Consider the following 15295-nt stretch of genomic DNA (forward strand, 5'->3'; position numbering starts at 1 on the left):
ATAGGAAACCTAGTTGGTTAAAGAAGGCACATGGTGTTAAGGAATAAAACCGCGCCGAGTTTGAAATAAAGCCTCTTTGTTCACCATCACACGAGGAGCATTTATTTCCTTGTTATACAAGGACTGCGTCTGCTACAGTTCTCAAATCACAGCCGGGAAATGAGGAACTCGGAGCACAGGTTGACGATGCCCATGACGCCGAACTGGTCGGCTGCAGCCAGCAAACTCTCAACGTTGTCCTCCGTGATCGGTACTGTCTCAGTGTAGGCGTAATCGATGATGAGACCCATCATTTCAGCTGAAACACCGGGGATTTCATAGACCATCTTGTCTGTGCTGGTAAACAGAGTCCTGAAAACACAGCACTGCTGCATTAAATCCTGTCCTTGGGTCCCCTGTGTTTCCCGAACTCCCAGGGCAACAGTTTAGGCACTGACAGGAGCCCTGCTGGGAGGTCCCATAGTTTATTAATTAATGTTTTACTTGCTGGTTGTTTGAAAAAGGAGATACAGCCTCTGGCTGGGGACAGGGAGCACCAGGGTGAACGACCCCCATGCTTCCACAGGAATCACAAAATCACAAAATGGCCTGGGTTGGAGGGGACCTTAAGGATTATCCCATTCCAACCCCTGCCATGGGTAGGAACTCCTTCCACTAGACCAGGTTGCTCCATGCCCCATCCAACCTGGTCTTGGACACTTCCAGAGATGGGGCAGTCACAGCTTCTCTGGGCAACCTGTGCCAGGACCTCACCACCCTCACAGGGAGGAATTTTTTCCAACTATCTAATATAAACCTCTGTCAGTGTGACGCCATTACCCCTTGTCCTGTCACTCCAGGCCCTTGTAAATAAATCCTTGTGTTTCCAATACTGACCTGAAGTAGGTACTTTGACAAGAGAGGATGAGCTTGTGAGCCTTGAATTCCACTCCGTTAACTCTTAAGATGACATCACAGAATGTGCCTTCAAGGCGGAGCTCGTTGGCAATGCTCCAATTCCTTCCGCTCATCTCCCTCTCTACGTTGGAGGATGACTTCTTTCTGGTGCTATCTCCCACGCTGCAGTCAGAGGCAGTGGACCTCACTGACGTGTGTGAACACTGGTGTTGCCTGGAAACATCCAGTGCTGAACCCACTCGCTGGCTCTGGATTGTGACCCGTGATGACATCACAACCACAGGGGTGACCCAGGCCCAACATTCCCTGGTTGCCCGGCGCCTTCACTTCCCCTCGGCCCAGGTTCTGCTGAACCCCGGGCCTGCACAATGTTAATGGTTGCTGGGAGCAAAATCGTCTGTGTGATCCCCCAGCATAATAATAATGAATAATAATAAATAATCCTCAGTATTATTTTGCCAGAGTGTAAAAGTCCCAAAAGGTGGGCACTGACTGCTGCTGAAGTGCCTTGTGCCACCTCACCCAGGAGGAAGCTGAGGCACAGCCCAGCTCCTGTCAGTGCTGAAGTCGCACCCACTGCCCCTGATTTGTCATTTGAGGTGTGCCAGGGGAGATTTAGTTTGGCTCTTGGGAAAGTTTTTTCCCCAAAAGGGCTGTCCAGCCCTGGCACAGCTGCCCAGGGCAGCAGCGGTGGCGTCCTCATCCCTGTCCAGGTTTAAAAGCCGTGTGGCTCTTGGGGACATGGGTTAGTGGTGGCCTTGGCAGTGCTGGGGGACGGTTCTCTGCGGGCATTTCCTGCACAGGGTTCCGCGACTCCGCGTCCCCGGCGCTGCGGGGCGGTTCAGTGCCGGGCGCCCTTGCCCGCGGCTTCTTTATTGGAATCTTTCCTTTCTGCTTCGCCCTCCCCGCTCGCTGCGGCAGAAACGAAACCGCCGGTCCCGCCCCGCGCTGCTGCGGGCGCCGGGCGGAGGCGCAGCCGGGGCACGGGGGGTCCCCCCGCACCCCCTACCCCGAGCACGCCCCGAGTCCCCCCCGGCCCCGCGGCCGCGTTCCGGTCCCGCCCCCCCGGCCCCGCCCCGCGGCTGCGCGGCCCGGCGGGAGCGGAGCGGGAGCGATGGTGAGCGGGGTCCGCGGGCCGGGAGCCCGGGCTGGGGCAGCGGCGGCCCCGGGGCTGGGCGGGGGAGCGCGGCCAGGAGGGCGCTGGAGGCTCCTCGGTCCCACCAGGGCGGCACCGAGCGGGGTCTCTGCTCTGCCCGCAGGTGCCCGAGCTGGAGAAAGCCACGGTCCGGATCCGGCAGCCCGAGCGCGTGCGGGGGATCCTCCGGACCCTCCGGGAGCAGGGGGTGGCCAAGCTGCAGGTACCGGCCCCGGCGGGGCAGGAGGTGCATCGCTCACGCTCCGTCCTTGTCTCAGCTGGCCCTTCCTCACCCCCCCGGCTGCGGCGCGGTGTGCAGGCGGAGGGGAGAAGCCCCAGAGGAGACGGAGGACGGGGCTGGTGGCTCTCCCCGGACGGTCCTTTTGGCTCCCGGTTATGAAGCTCCCGACTCCCCAACCCCCTCCTCCGCCCAGGCAGGATGGAGCCATTCGGTGCTGATAATAGCGCCGGGGTGGGAGGGTGAGGACACCGTCTGCCCCTGTCGCTGCCAGTGTGCGCCCTGGCAGCACCTTGGCTTGCTCTGGCTGGGGCAGAGTGCGCTGGGGCACACACAGATGTTGTTTTCTCCCCTCTTCCAGGTCACTTCTGACTTTGACATGACACTGAGCAGGTTTGGATGCGACGGCAGGCGCTGCCCCACATCTCACAGTGAGTGGAAGCTGCTGTTTTTACTGTCACTAGTTCTGTTTGGTTTCTGCATTTGTGTTTTTCATCACTGTGGTTTCTGTCATCCTCTGTCCCCTCCTGTGCCAAACCTGACTGCTCCTCCTGCGGCTCTGGGCCTCACTGCCTGGTCCTGGCCACCCACTGCCCATTGCAGGAGCCGTGTCCTGGGCTGTCCATCTCCATCCCACTCTCCCAGCAGAGCCAGGCCCTGTGCTCGGCGCCTGTTGGGACTCCACAGCTGTGCCACCGCAGCTTGTTTTGGGAGGAGCCGGCGCTGAGATGCAGGAGAGCTGCTGTTAGAAAGGCTTTTAATGTCTCTGTGCCATTGTCATTGTATTGTCCTTGCAGATATCCTCGATACCAGCCGTGTTGTCAGCGAGGACGGCAGGAAGAAGGTGGGTGCTGTGTGTAGGACACCCTGTCACCCGTCATTGTAAGGTCGCACTGGCTGGCGTGGCAACTCTCCTGGCTGTGCTGGCTGCCAGGCTGGAGGGGGAAGTGTCCAGGCTGCATTTCAGCCAGCAGTGACAGAGAAGTGTAAAAGGGAAATTGAATTTGCATGCACAGCTGTGGGTGTTTCAGCTCAATAAGAGGAGGAAGGGGAGGGATGTTTGTACCTGCAGTGTCTGTCTGGAGTGAGGTGAGGGTCAGCCAGGCTGCCAAGAGCTCCCGGTGTGCTCAGAGGGAAGTTGCTCAGTGACACAGTTTGGTTGTGTTTAGGAAGTGTGATGCTTTGGAAGACTTCAGAAATGCTGGTTGTGTTGTTTATAGTCTGTTTAGACCTGATGTTCACTCTGTTCTTTTCCCTCTGTCCGACGCTCCAGCTGAAGGACCTGCTGCACTATTACAATCCCTTTGGAATTGATCCCAACCGGACTCTGGAAGAGAAATGTCCCCTCATGGTGGAGTGGTGAGTGCTGTGCATGATGATCTTGACCTTGCCCTGACAACCTCTTGTCCCCAAGGACTGCAGGACGCAAGGCTTGAGCTGTTCCTGGGCTTTGTGGTGATCCTGGGGAATTTAGTTGTGATTCTGACCGCCGAGGGCCTCTGCCCCAGAGCTCACTGCTGCCTTTCCCCAGGTGGGCCAGGGCCCAGGAGCTGCTGGTGCAGCAGAAGATCCGCAAAGATGACATAGCCCAGATTGTCAGAGAGTCAGAAGTGATGCTGAGGTGTGGACATGGGGCTGTGGTGCTGAGTTATGGACATGGGGCTGTGGTGCTGAGGTATGGACATGGGGCTGTGGTGCTGAGGTATGGACATGGGGCTGTGGTGCTGAGGTATGGACATGGGGCTGTGGTGCTGAGTTATGGACATGGGGCTGTGGTGCTGAGGTACAGGCACAGGGCTTGGCTGCCCTCGGCCCTTCTCTCCTGCCTGTGCAGCCAGGTTTCTCTGCTGTCACCAGGCTCTGTGCCGCTGAGCTCACTCCCTGGCTGCAGGCTGCTCCCTTCCTGCGCAGAAACCGCTTCCCCCTCCCTTGGGCCTTGGCGAGGAGCAGCCGAGGGGCCGGCACTGGGCACGGCTCTCCATGTGCAGGGCGGGATGCGGGGGCAGCTCCTTGCTTCCAGCAGAGATTTGTTCTCTGCACTGGAGCTGCTGGGCCTTGTCCAGGACCTTGGCTCAGCAGCAGATTTCACCCACAGCACAAAACCTTTGCTCTAAAACTTGCTGCTACAGCTGCCCTGGCAGCGATGGCCCTAAGGCTGGCTCAGGGAGCTGGGCTTTGACTGAGCTCCCAGGCTCAGGGAGGAGATGGCACCGTACGTCTGGGTTTTCTTGAGCCCAAGTTCTCCTTCTGCATGGAATTGTGTCCTGGCAGACTGAGGCTGTCACAGGTTGGCCTGATGGTCCTGCCAACCAGTCTGACCTGTTGCACATTTCCCACGTGGTTCCTGGCAGTGCCCTGTGCCCTGCTGAGCAGGGGGTGTGATCAGGAGGTGCCAGGCAAAGGGCTGGAGTGCTCCATGTTCCCGTGAGCACCCGCCCGACCACTACACCCAGAGCTCTCCAGGGTTCTGCACAGGGAAGGCCACAGGAATGCTGGTGCCACGGAGAGCTCGTGCTGTTTGCAGAGCTCACCTGTGTGTTTCTGTTTGGGAAGTGCTGGACAGAAACAGGAGCTGGGCTGGGCACGCTGCCAGCCCAGAACACCGGGCACCGTGCTGGGAGCTGGTAACACAACCCCATGCAATGGACACTCCTGCTCTAGGGATGGCTTCAAGGAATTCTTTGATCAGCTGCACAAGAACAATGTCCCCCTGTTCATCTTCTCTGCTGGCGTCGGTGACGTCCTGGAGGAGATTATCCGCCAGGCCAGCGTCTTCTACTCCAACGTCAACGTGGTGTCCAACTACATGGACTTTGATGATGACGTGAGTTTCTGCACCACACTGGTGTGGTGAGAGGAAAGGTGTGGGCTGGGACCAAGGGCTGGGACACGATTAACAGGGCCACCACTGGGTTAAGAGCTGTCTGTCTGTCTGTCCTGTGTGCTCAGGGAGTCCTCACGCACTTCAAGGCACCACTCATCCACACCTACCACAAGAACAACACCGTGCTGCAGGCACAGATTACTTCCAGCAGCTGAGCACGAGGACGAACATCATCCTGCTCGGGGACTCCATGGGTGACCTGACGATGGCAGATGGCATTCCCGGCGTGGGGAATATCCTCAAGATTGGCTTTCTCAATGACAAGGTGGGTGTGAGGAGCAGTGTTGTGTTTCCCTGCCAGCCTTCCCCAGGTGCCAAGCTTTGGGGCAGCAGGGAGGGGCAGTGATGTGGAGGGGGGCTCCTGCTGTGTCTGGGGCATTGTCAGGGTGGTTATTGATCCCCTTTCCAGTAGCGAGGGCTGTGGGTGCAGTATCTCCGCCCTCAGCTGTTGGTGTTCACAGTCCTCCCCCCTCCCCACCCTGTCCTGAGGGACGTGCTGTAGGTGGAAGAGCGGAGGGGGAAGTACCTGGAAGCCTATGACATCGTGCTGGAGAGCAACGAGACGCTGGACGTGGTCAGTGGGATTCTCCGGTACATCCTTACTGAGACATGAGCTGGGAAGAGGCATCCCAGCTCCGGCCCCGCAGCAGGCACTGGGCAGGGAATGTCCTCCCCGGGACAGAGCTGGAGGGAATCTGCTGGTACTGGCTGGGCTCCGTCCTGACCTCACTAATGCCCTCAGCCCTGGAGAGGGAGAGAAGAGATGGAGGAATCTTCTCCATTCCCTTTACCCCAACTCCCTGGTTCTGCTGCTTCCCTCTTGGACTGGCTTCATCCAACTTGGACTTCATCCCACTGGGAATTCATGCCCTCTACCTCCCAAGGCCACAACAAACCATTCCATGTTTCAGGAAGAGATATTCTGCACCTGCTTCAGCAGCTGAGTGTGGAATGGAGATGGTTTGCTGTGGGACAGACCCGGTTTAGATGAAGTTTTAGAGTCACTGTGTTCTTCACTAAGAAAACAAATCTCTCTCCTCCCGTTTTCCTGTTTCTGAGCCCTGCTGCCACCACTGGGCTGGTGTGGCCCTGCCAGGCATCGCATTGCCCAGCCCTACATCCCTCATGGAAACCTGCAGCTCCCTGGCCTTGGGTCCCACCTCGTCCCTCTTGCACCAAGACAATTCTTACTGTGGACAAAAAGCTTTTCCAGCCGTCCCTGAAGGCCCCAGAACTCAACTGCTGCTGCTGCCCAAACCCAGAAGTAAGTTTGTCTGCCAGGGTTGGGGCTGGGGTTTGGGTGGGGTGGGAGAGGAGAGGCCAGCCGGCAGCATTTTGGGTTTTAAGGAACGTTTGAGCTGTCTGTGTTTCTGTCCTAAACTTCTGGGCTGATCCATGGCTGATCCCAGGGTCTCGGAGCAGCAATAGGAAAAACCCTTGTTGTTTCTTACGACGGATTAGTGGGATGGGGGAGACCTCCAGGCCTTAGGGTGCCAGCCCCATCACCTGCAGGTGAATGCCCTTCCCCCTGCCCCAGCACGTGGCCGGCGACCCCACAAGGAGCCCACACAAACCACCAGGGAGGGACGGACGAAAGAGAGAGTTTATTTGTGGGGTAGGGGTTTGTAAGGCTTTTAGGAGGGTCAAAAGGGGGCCAATCACCAGTTCAGGGGCACAGAAAAAACCAATCAGGTAAGGGGTCAACAGCCAACAGGAAGGGGTTAACAAGGACCAATGAGAAACACCTCAGGACACTTTCCCAGGATACTCCTGTATGGGAGACAAGTCCCTCCCAGGGGGTGTCGGGAAGAAGAAACAGTAACCTTGCAGAAAATACAAAAAGCCATTTTGAAACATGTTTAAACCACATTAAAAACTTCTGTTTCTATAACATTTGAACTGTTTTCTTCTTTTTCTTCACTATTCCATCTCTGGCAGGACTTCTTCCATCCTGCATATGGCAAATCCATTGCCACAGCTCCTCCTTTTCTGTTTCCTAAAGCTGGATATGCTTTTAATGATTGAGAGGTTCTGGCACAACTGAGCAAGCATGGAAAGACACACGTAAAGAGAAACACTACGGAAAGTCCTAGTACGATAACTACAATAATTTTCTTAATAGTGGAAGAGAGGCCTTTGAAGGGCAGCCAGTTGAAAAAGTCATCAAAGGTCAGAGGATCAACTTACTTGATTTCATGAACTAAGGACTTAAGCTGATTAATCTGGGAGTGGATAGATTGGGAGTGATCAGAGAAGTTGAGGCAGCAGAGGCCTTCAAACTCCTGATACCCATGGCCATTTACTAGAAGGAGAAAATCTATTGCAGCACGATTTTGTAACAAGGCCTTCTTATTGGTTTGGGTATCTTGTAATAGATCATCAAGGGCAGCACTGGTGGCATCAGCTTCTTTTGCAAGCCAACATCCCATTCTGGTAAGGAGCATTAAGGCTTTTGTGGAGCTGAAAACTGGAAGCAGACCACTTAGAATGTTTGCGGTGTCGGACCAAAAAAGCATGTTGGAATTGCATTCTGCCGTGAATTCACTCAAGGACTGCAATTTTGCTAAGGGATGTTCTTCAGCTGGAGGTGGGGGTGCTGCAGCCACAGGGACCTGCACTGCCTTAGGTGGAGAAGGTGGTTTTGGTTGTGATGGATAGAAGTTAAGAGGTGGGTGTAAACCTTGGAATTGCCTGCGCACTCTATGACGTGGGAAGGGTGAGGTTGTTTGGAGGTTAAGGTTTCTTTTTGCATGACTTTTGGGAGGACTTACAGGTAAAGATTTCATAAGGGTAGCTGGATAGCAGTGTTAATTTTCCAAATGTGCAGGGGCCTCCAGCAGCTAATCTGGGAATCATATTCCAGACTCTAAGTCCACAAATTAAAAAGACTCCTTTTGGAAGAATAACTGAATCAGGGGTAGCATGTATCTGGTAAGGAACCTCTTCCTTGCACCAGAAACTGAAATTGGAATAAGGTCCATAAGAGGTGACATTAATTAATTCAGGAGGGGCAACATATTTGTTGTGAATGAAGCAAAACCAGAGAGGAGATATGATACTCCCCAAGATTTCTAATTCCTCAGGTCTCTGCCACTGATAGCTAAATGTCTGTCTGTCATGTGAAGTTTTTGCTGGTCTTGTGAGACAATCTAAGAACGGATTTTTAAACTGATCATGGTCATCACACCAGGGGATATATTGATTTCTAAAATCACCCCATTCTCTGGGTGTCCATGGGATTCCTACCAGACAGGTCTTAAAAGGGTGAGAGGGATCTAAGGTAGAGAGACAGACAGAGTCAGTATTTAGTGATTGTGCCAGGTTTAGCCAAACATTTTGACCAGGGAGCATTACCCAATTTGGAATTGTTGGAGGAGGTGTGGCAAGGGCTCCTGACGTTAAGTCTTTCTGATTTGCTGGTGTTATGCTGCACACAAAAACCAGGATTATCCCGAAAGTGATGCTGATGGGGGATCGCTTCCTGTAGCTGGTGCTGAATCCGCTGGTGCTGGATCTGCTGCTGGTTGAGCTGGGAGGGAAACTTCTTGGTGGATCCTCACTAGTCTGGACGGTATCCATCTTGGACCTGCTCCTGTGGAGACACAAGCATGTCCTCTTCCCCAGACAATTAGAGGGACAGGACCGAGCCATTCTCCTGTCAGGATATCCTTGTATTTTACCTCAGCTTCCCTCGTTTTTAATTTTCCAGCTCCAAAATGATGTCCAACAGGTGAAACATCCTCATGCAGCCTATTTAAAAAATTGAGGACATACAATGCCTTGTTTAAACGTTCTGATGGAGAGAGACCTACAGTTGTTTTTTCTTGTTTTTTCAGCATATCTTTTAAGGATTTGTGAGTTCTCTCTACTATCGCTTGGCCCTGTGGAGAGTGAGGAATGCCAGTGGTGTGAACTATTCCCCACATATTGAAAAATTCTTTAAGGGAAGCAGAAATGTATGCCGGGGCATTATCTGTTTTAATTTGTTTTGGAATGCCCATTATGGCAAATGCTGAGAAAAAATGTCTTTTAACATCTTTAGCTTTTTCTCCTGTATGTGCAGTGGCAACAATGAGTCCTGAGCAAGTGTCCACTGATACATGTACATATTTCAATCTGCCAAATCGTGGCACATGTGTCACATCTGATTGCCAGAGATCTAAGGGGCTAAGGCCTCTTGGATTAACTCCTTCAGATCTCACTGGAGTTACCAACTGACAGTCTGGACACGCAGACACAATGGCTTTGGCTTGAGAGGTAGATAACTGAAACATTTTTTTCAATGATGTAGAATTTTGGTGGAAAAAGTTATGAGAAATTTTTGCTTTTTCAAAACTGTTAGGTGTAGGTACTGTGTTAACTGGGAAAGCTGAATTTGCTGCTTTATCTGCCACAGCCTTCCCTTCTGTAAGTGGGCCTGGGAGGCATGTATGTGATCGAATGTGAGTGATATAGAAAGGATGTTTCCTCTGTTGGATTAATAGTAACAATGTTTTAAACAGGGTAAACAACTTTTGATTGTTCAGATCTTTTACATAACTATTTTCTATGCAACTTACAACTCCTACAACATAGGCAGAATCTGATACCAAATTCAGAGTCTGTGGAAAAAGTTGGAACGCTCTTACCACGGCTGAGAGTTCAGCAATCTGAGATGAACCTTCAACTTGATGAACATCTGTTTTCCATTCTCCTTTTTCAAACCAGGCTACCACTGCATTACTGGACCTCCCTGAGCCGTCTGTGAAGGCTGTCACAGCTTTCTTCAAAGGGCTAGTAGAAAAGTTATTTCTCAGTCTGGGTTGAGAGATGGAAAGAAACTGCAGAAAAGGAATTGCTGGTAGATGGGTTATCAGTTTGCCTGTAAAATCTGACATAACCAGTTGAAAATCAAACAGATGTAAATCATGATAACACAGTTGAGATTTGGACAGTGGAACATAAAGAAAATCTGGGTCTTTCCCTGACAGTTCTAACATTCAGAGTTTGCCTTTGTGACAGACTTTTGCAAGCATTTCAGGCACAGTAACAATTGTCTTTGAAAACTGGTGACTGAGAAATACCCATTCCCACAAAAGAAATTTTTTGGGTTTTGAGTCTAATTGTCCTATTACAGCAAAAGGCTGTTTTGGTCCACGAAAGATTAGCAATGCAGTAGGTAATCCTTCTACTCTCCTGTTTACCTGTTGTTCTGAAATGTTTTGGTTGATCACTTCAATAATATTTTCTGCTTCTGGTGTCAAGTGACGAGGAGAAGTTAGTTCTGCTTCTCCCTTAAGGAGCTGAAACAAAGGAGCTAAAAAATCTGTTGAGAAACCAAAAAAGGATCGTATCCAATTGAGATTTCCCAAAAGAGACTGCAGATCGTTTAGTGGTTTTATTTTGGTGGGCAGGGTTACTGCTTGAGGCCTAAATGTTCTCTCTTCAATTATCAGACCAAGGTACTTCCACGGGGAAATTCTTTGTTCTTTTTCTGGGGCTATTTCTAACCCATGATTACTCAGGGTTTTTTTCACGGACTTATGTACCAATGTCAATTTGTCAGTATTAGGGGCACTGATCAATAGGTCGTCCATGTAATGAAAAATGATAGCTTCAGGAAACTGAGATCAAACTGGTTCAATTATATTGGACACCACAGACTGACAGATTGTGGGACTGTTTTTCATCCCTTGTGGCAACGTGAGCCAACTGAGACGTTTGGAGGGTTCAGCTGCATTAAGAGCTGGAACAGAAAATGCAAATTTGTGTGTATCATTAGATGGAGGTAGATATTAAAAAAACAGTCCTTAATGTCTAAAATAACAAGTGGCCAGTCTGCTGGGAGCATGGCAGGGGAGGGTAGCCCAGCTTGGAGGGCTCCCATCAGCTCTATGATATTATTGGCTTCTCGTAAATCATGTAATAACCTCCATCTCCCAGATGATTTTTTGATTGTGAAAATAGGAAAATTCCATGGAGTGGTTGTGGGGACTAATCTGCTTTTGTCCAATTGTTCTTTTACCAAATTATGAATTTGCCGCAATTTCTCTCCTCTGAGGGGCCACTGGTTTATCCACACTGGTGTGTTTGATGTCCATGTGAGAGGTGGTGCCTGCGGCTCTCCAGTGGCCACAATCACAAATTTGGAATGGATAAGATAATTCCCCACTGTGTTATTACATCTCTGCCCCACAAGGTTAGTGGAATGTCCAATATAAAAGGCTTAGATGAAGCTACCTTACCCTGTGGGCCTTGGACCAGAAGTGGCAAAATGCTCTGGAGAGGAGTTTTGGATCCTCCTACTCCTTGGATGTTGACAGCTGGCCTTGTTGTACCCCAGGTGCTGGGCCAATCTTTGGCAGAGATTATGGAAATGTCCGCGCCGTGTCCAGTAAGCCAGACACAGATTTGTGTTGGCCTGAATTAGGAGAGAGAAGAGTACATTCTATTATAGGTCTGTCAAGAGGAACCTTTTGAGCCCAATTTATGCAAATTCCCTGTTCATCCTGGGTTTCTTCCTCTATGGGTATGACCTGTGCTATTTGATCTTCTGGATTAATCACTGGGGGTACAAAGTTAGGTTTAATTACAACAGACACAACTTTAGGATCTTGGAGACTCATAACCATAGGTAACACAGTAATGCCTAATGCAGTTGCAGAATCTGTTCCTGTGATAACACATTTCCCTTTAAAATCTGAAACCTGAGAAGAAGCAGAAGCCAATAACACAGTGTGATACTCTGTTTTTTCTAAGGTTTGAGGTTTTGAAGTTGCTAGCTCCAATTTAAAGGCACCTGTTTGGGGTTTTTGTTGGGAACTGTTTGAGAGGGGTAGATTAGATTGCTTAAAGCAGCTTTTTATGTCCACGTGCTGCTCTAAGCGCTCACCAAGCCGTTTCCCGAATTCTGTGTTCTGTGAGGAGGCCTGGGTGAGAGTGGGTTTCCATCTCTGTCAAATAGAGATCGACAGTCTAGAGCCCAGTGTAGCCCTCTTTTACATCTGGGGCAAAGGCCTGGACGAATGGTTTTTTGAGAATTGGGGTTTTGAAATGGTGGGCAGTTAGCTTTTATATGACCTGGACATTTGCAATTATGGCATATTATTTTGGAGGGGTCTAGGGCTGCTGCTAAGGCTTGGGTCATTTTTTCTGCCATCTGCTGAGGTGCTTCTGCAATTTGGTTGCCTAATTGTATATTAGCTTCAGCTAATTGGTTAGACATTGACACCTGAGCGTGGACCAGGCTATCTGCTAATTTGTCATTAGGGATAATATCTTTACAAGCCTTTTCCATATCCATGGGGGTAGGGTCATGAAGTTTTCTGAGTATCTGCTGACACTGTGCATTTGAATTGGAGATAGCTAGCTTCAGGAATAGGGCATCTTGTGCTTCTTTCACATTGATTTGTTTTTCTATAGATTCTTTTAATCGTTCTGCAAAGTCAATAAAAGATTCATCAGGCTTTTGAGTTACATTATTGAAAGGTGGAGTTGTTTGAGAGGCATCAGCTACTGATTGTAGTGCCTGTAATGCCATATTTCTGGTAGCAATTAAGTCTTGTTTTGGAATTTTGGCCTAATCTGTATTTGCAGCATATGGACCCTCACCAAAAAGCATTTGTATGGTAGTTTCTATAGGTCTACGTGTAGTGGTACTAGTTTCATGAGCATCCTTTCTAATTAAAGCTTTCCATTCATCTAAAACCAATGTTATTTGCACCTTATTTAGCAAGGATCTCATTATATCTTTTAAATCATTTGGAGTTAGTACAAAGGCTGAGAATAAAGACGACAAAATTCCCATTGCATATGCTGAATTTAAACCATAAGTTGTTACTGCCTTTTTTGCATCCTTGAGAAGGGGTATGGCTAAGGGGTCCCATACCGGGGGTGCACCTGGATTATAAAACACTGGATATGCCTGCAATAAATTTAAACCATTAACATGACTAGGAACGTTATTTATATCATTACAATTATTGGTATGGTTGGTTCCTGTGGAAGAAAGAAAAGGGTTAAAAGGAGAAGCAGAATTGTTAAAATTATTTGACATATTTGAAAATGGATTATTGGGAGAAAACTTGTTAAATGTTGTTAAGGATTGTGAATGGTTTGTAGCTGGAAAACTGTTTGGTGAGCCTGGTGCTGCTGAGTCAGTCACAGCTAGATCCACGCTGTGAGAGGTGGGGGAAATCCTGTCCGTTAGGGGAGTGAGTCTGTGATGCTCGGTGGTGAAGGTGTTCTGAGGCTGTGGGTGTCCTTGCCTGTCGCGGCACGATGTAGGAAGAAGCGGGGGGAGCTGGAGCTGCAGGGCAGAGGTTGTCCCGTCCCCGGGCAGGGAGGGGGTCCCGATGACGTCATCCTGTCCTGCTGGGCATCCCTAGGGAAGGCAGGAGGTCTCGCTGTCGGTCCGGTGTGGTTGGAAGCTGGGAATTCCCCGCCTCCTTTGTTTGGCCATGCGGGGATGGCGGCCGGGGGCTGCGGCTGTGAAGCTGCCTGGGGAAGCTGCAGTTGGTGATCTCCCGCTGAGAGCTGCCGGGCAGGAGGGGCTGGGGCTGAAGCCACACAAACGCCTGCTGGATTTTTCTCGGCACAGCTCTGCCCCGAAGAGTGCCTGTGGCAGCTATTCCGTGTCAGGGGCGGTGGAATAAAGTTTTGTGTCACTGGGGGTGTGCTTGGAGCGCTGCTGCTAGTGGGTTGAAGAGAGTCTGGGCTCGGGAACGGCGAGATGGGATCGCCTGCTCTCGGAGGGAGAGGGGGTGGGAGGCGGGGAGGGGTCCCGCCGGTGTTGGCTGCGGGCGGCTCCTCCTCTCCTCGCCCCACCGGCAGCCGCGACGGAGGAGCCCGGGACGGGGCAGGGGCCGCCTCGGTGCTGAAGCCCGGGATGGGGGTTGCCGCCCCGGGTCCGACCTGTAGAAGATATTGCAGAAACCTGGTTGGTAGAGAGAGGACACATTAAAGATTCTATACCGCTGGTCTCACGCTAAAGCAAGAAAACTATTAGAAGGTCACTGATTAGTGTGTTTGTGAAACTGCTTTGTCTAAGAAACTGCAAGGCTGCATTGTCTGCTGTGAAGCTGTATTGTTTAAGAAACTGCATACGTGATAGAAAAATTAGAGCAACAGGATGGGAAAGGTAGAGAAAGTAGCAAATAGTAAATAAAGTAACTATAGCCATGAGAAAGAGGCAGCATTTGCGCAAATGTAACTTAGGTAATTAGGAGCCAATGATGAGCTTGTATTTGGAATATTAATGAGCCTAATTATTAACCTTTATAAGCATGGAGCTTACAGCAATAAAGTTGGATTAGTCATGATCAATACTGTGATCGTGTGATACTTTCCCGTCGTCCGCAACAAATGGTGACCCCGACGTGATAATTTAAAGAAACGGGGGAATCCACGGTTGGGATGGCATAGTGTCGGAGCCTTAGCAGCGAAGGCTGCTCAAAAAGTCAAATTGAGGAGTGACTTGGACCTGGAACTGGTCAAAAAGTTGGCAGAATTTGCGACTTCGGACCCGGATCAAAAAGTGGGCAACTGCAACTTCGGATCCTTAAAGCGTCACTTGGGACGAGTTCCACCGTACGTGCTGCCGGACCCTGGAGGCTGCAAGAGCGCGCTAAAAATAGGTAAAAAATGGAAAGGGAAGCAGCATATAGTTTATTTTCTGAATTTTTGCAGAAAAAGGGTATTAAAGATATAGATTTAAAAAAGGAATTACCAGGATTACTTGCTTTTGGGTATGCAAAAGGGTGTTTTATCAACCCGCATACCGTGCATTCTTTAGAAGAGTGGCGAAAGTTTGGAGATAAAATATGTGAGGCCATTCTAGAAGAGGATAAAGTTGCAAAAAAGCTGGGAAAGTTTTGGAAAGCTGTGAATGATACATTGTTACAACATGAGGCAGAGAAACGAGCTGCTGAGCAAGCTCGAGGTATGCAGCAACACAACAGAGATTGGTTCTCTATTTCCCCGACTCCCCCTGCATTTCAATCAGTTATGCTCCCAGCACAGCCGTCTGCCCCCCCTCCTAATGAAAATACGGCTCCCCCTTCTGCAACCCCTCCTGACCCTCCTGCCCCTGCAGAACCTTTAAGCAATAACGCTGATCCATTGCTGGAGCCACCAGCACCCCCTCCTCCTGCTTTAGATGCTG

The 15295-nt window shown here is 50.4% G+C and overlaps 1 protein-coding gene, 1 long non-coding RNA gene and 1 pseudogene across 2 annotated transcripts; 1 reads left to right on the plus strand and 2 right to left on the minus strand.

Annotated features, from left to right (window-relative positions):
- Positions 1-1036, minus strand: LOC135406116 (kelch-like protein 10). Its single transcript, XM_064640663.1, has 2 exons — positions 877-1036; positions 1-351 (listed from the first exon to the last, which is right to left on the minus strand). The coding sequence occupies exons 1-2, from the start codon at positions 1008-1010 to the stop codon at positions 147-149; spliced, it is 339 nt and encodes a 112-aa protein (XP_064496733.1). The 5' UTR covers positions 1011-1036; the 3' UTR covers positions 1-146.
- A 1046-nt stretch (positions 1037-2082) lies between these two features.
- LOC135405079 (7-methylguanosine phosphate-specific 5'-nucleotidase-like) lies at positions 2083-6473 on the plus strand (annotated as a pseudogene).
- A 266-nt stretch (positions 6474-6739) lies between these two features.
- On the minus strand, positions 6740-11554 carry LOC135405078 (uncharacterized). The gene is made up of 2 exons (XR_010425728.1): positions 11379-11554; positions 6740-9927 (listed from the first exon to the last, which is right to left on the minus strand). It is a non-coding gene; the product is annotated as an uncharacterized LOC135405078 (long non-coding RNA).
- Between the last annotated feature and the right edge of the window lie 3741 nt (positions 11555-15295).

This window comes from Pseudopipra pipra, chromosome W (assembly GCF_036250125.1).
Source record: "Pseudopipra pipra isolate bDixPip1 chromosome W, bDixPip1.hap1, whole genome shotgun sequence".
In the NCBI taxonomy this organism is placed as follows: domain Eukaryota; kingdom Metazoa; phylum Chordata; class Aves; order Passeriformes; family Pipridae; genus Pseudopipra; species Pseudopipra pipra.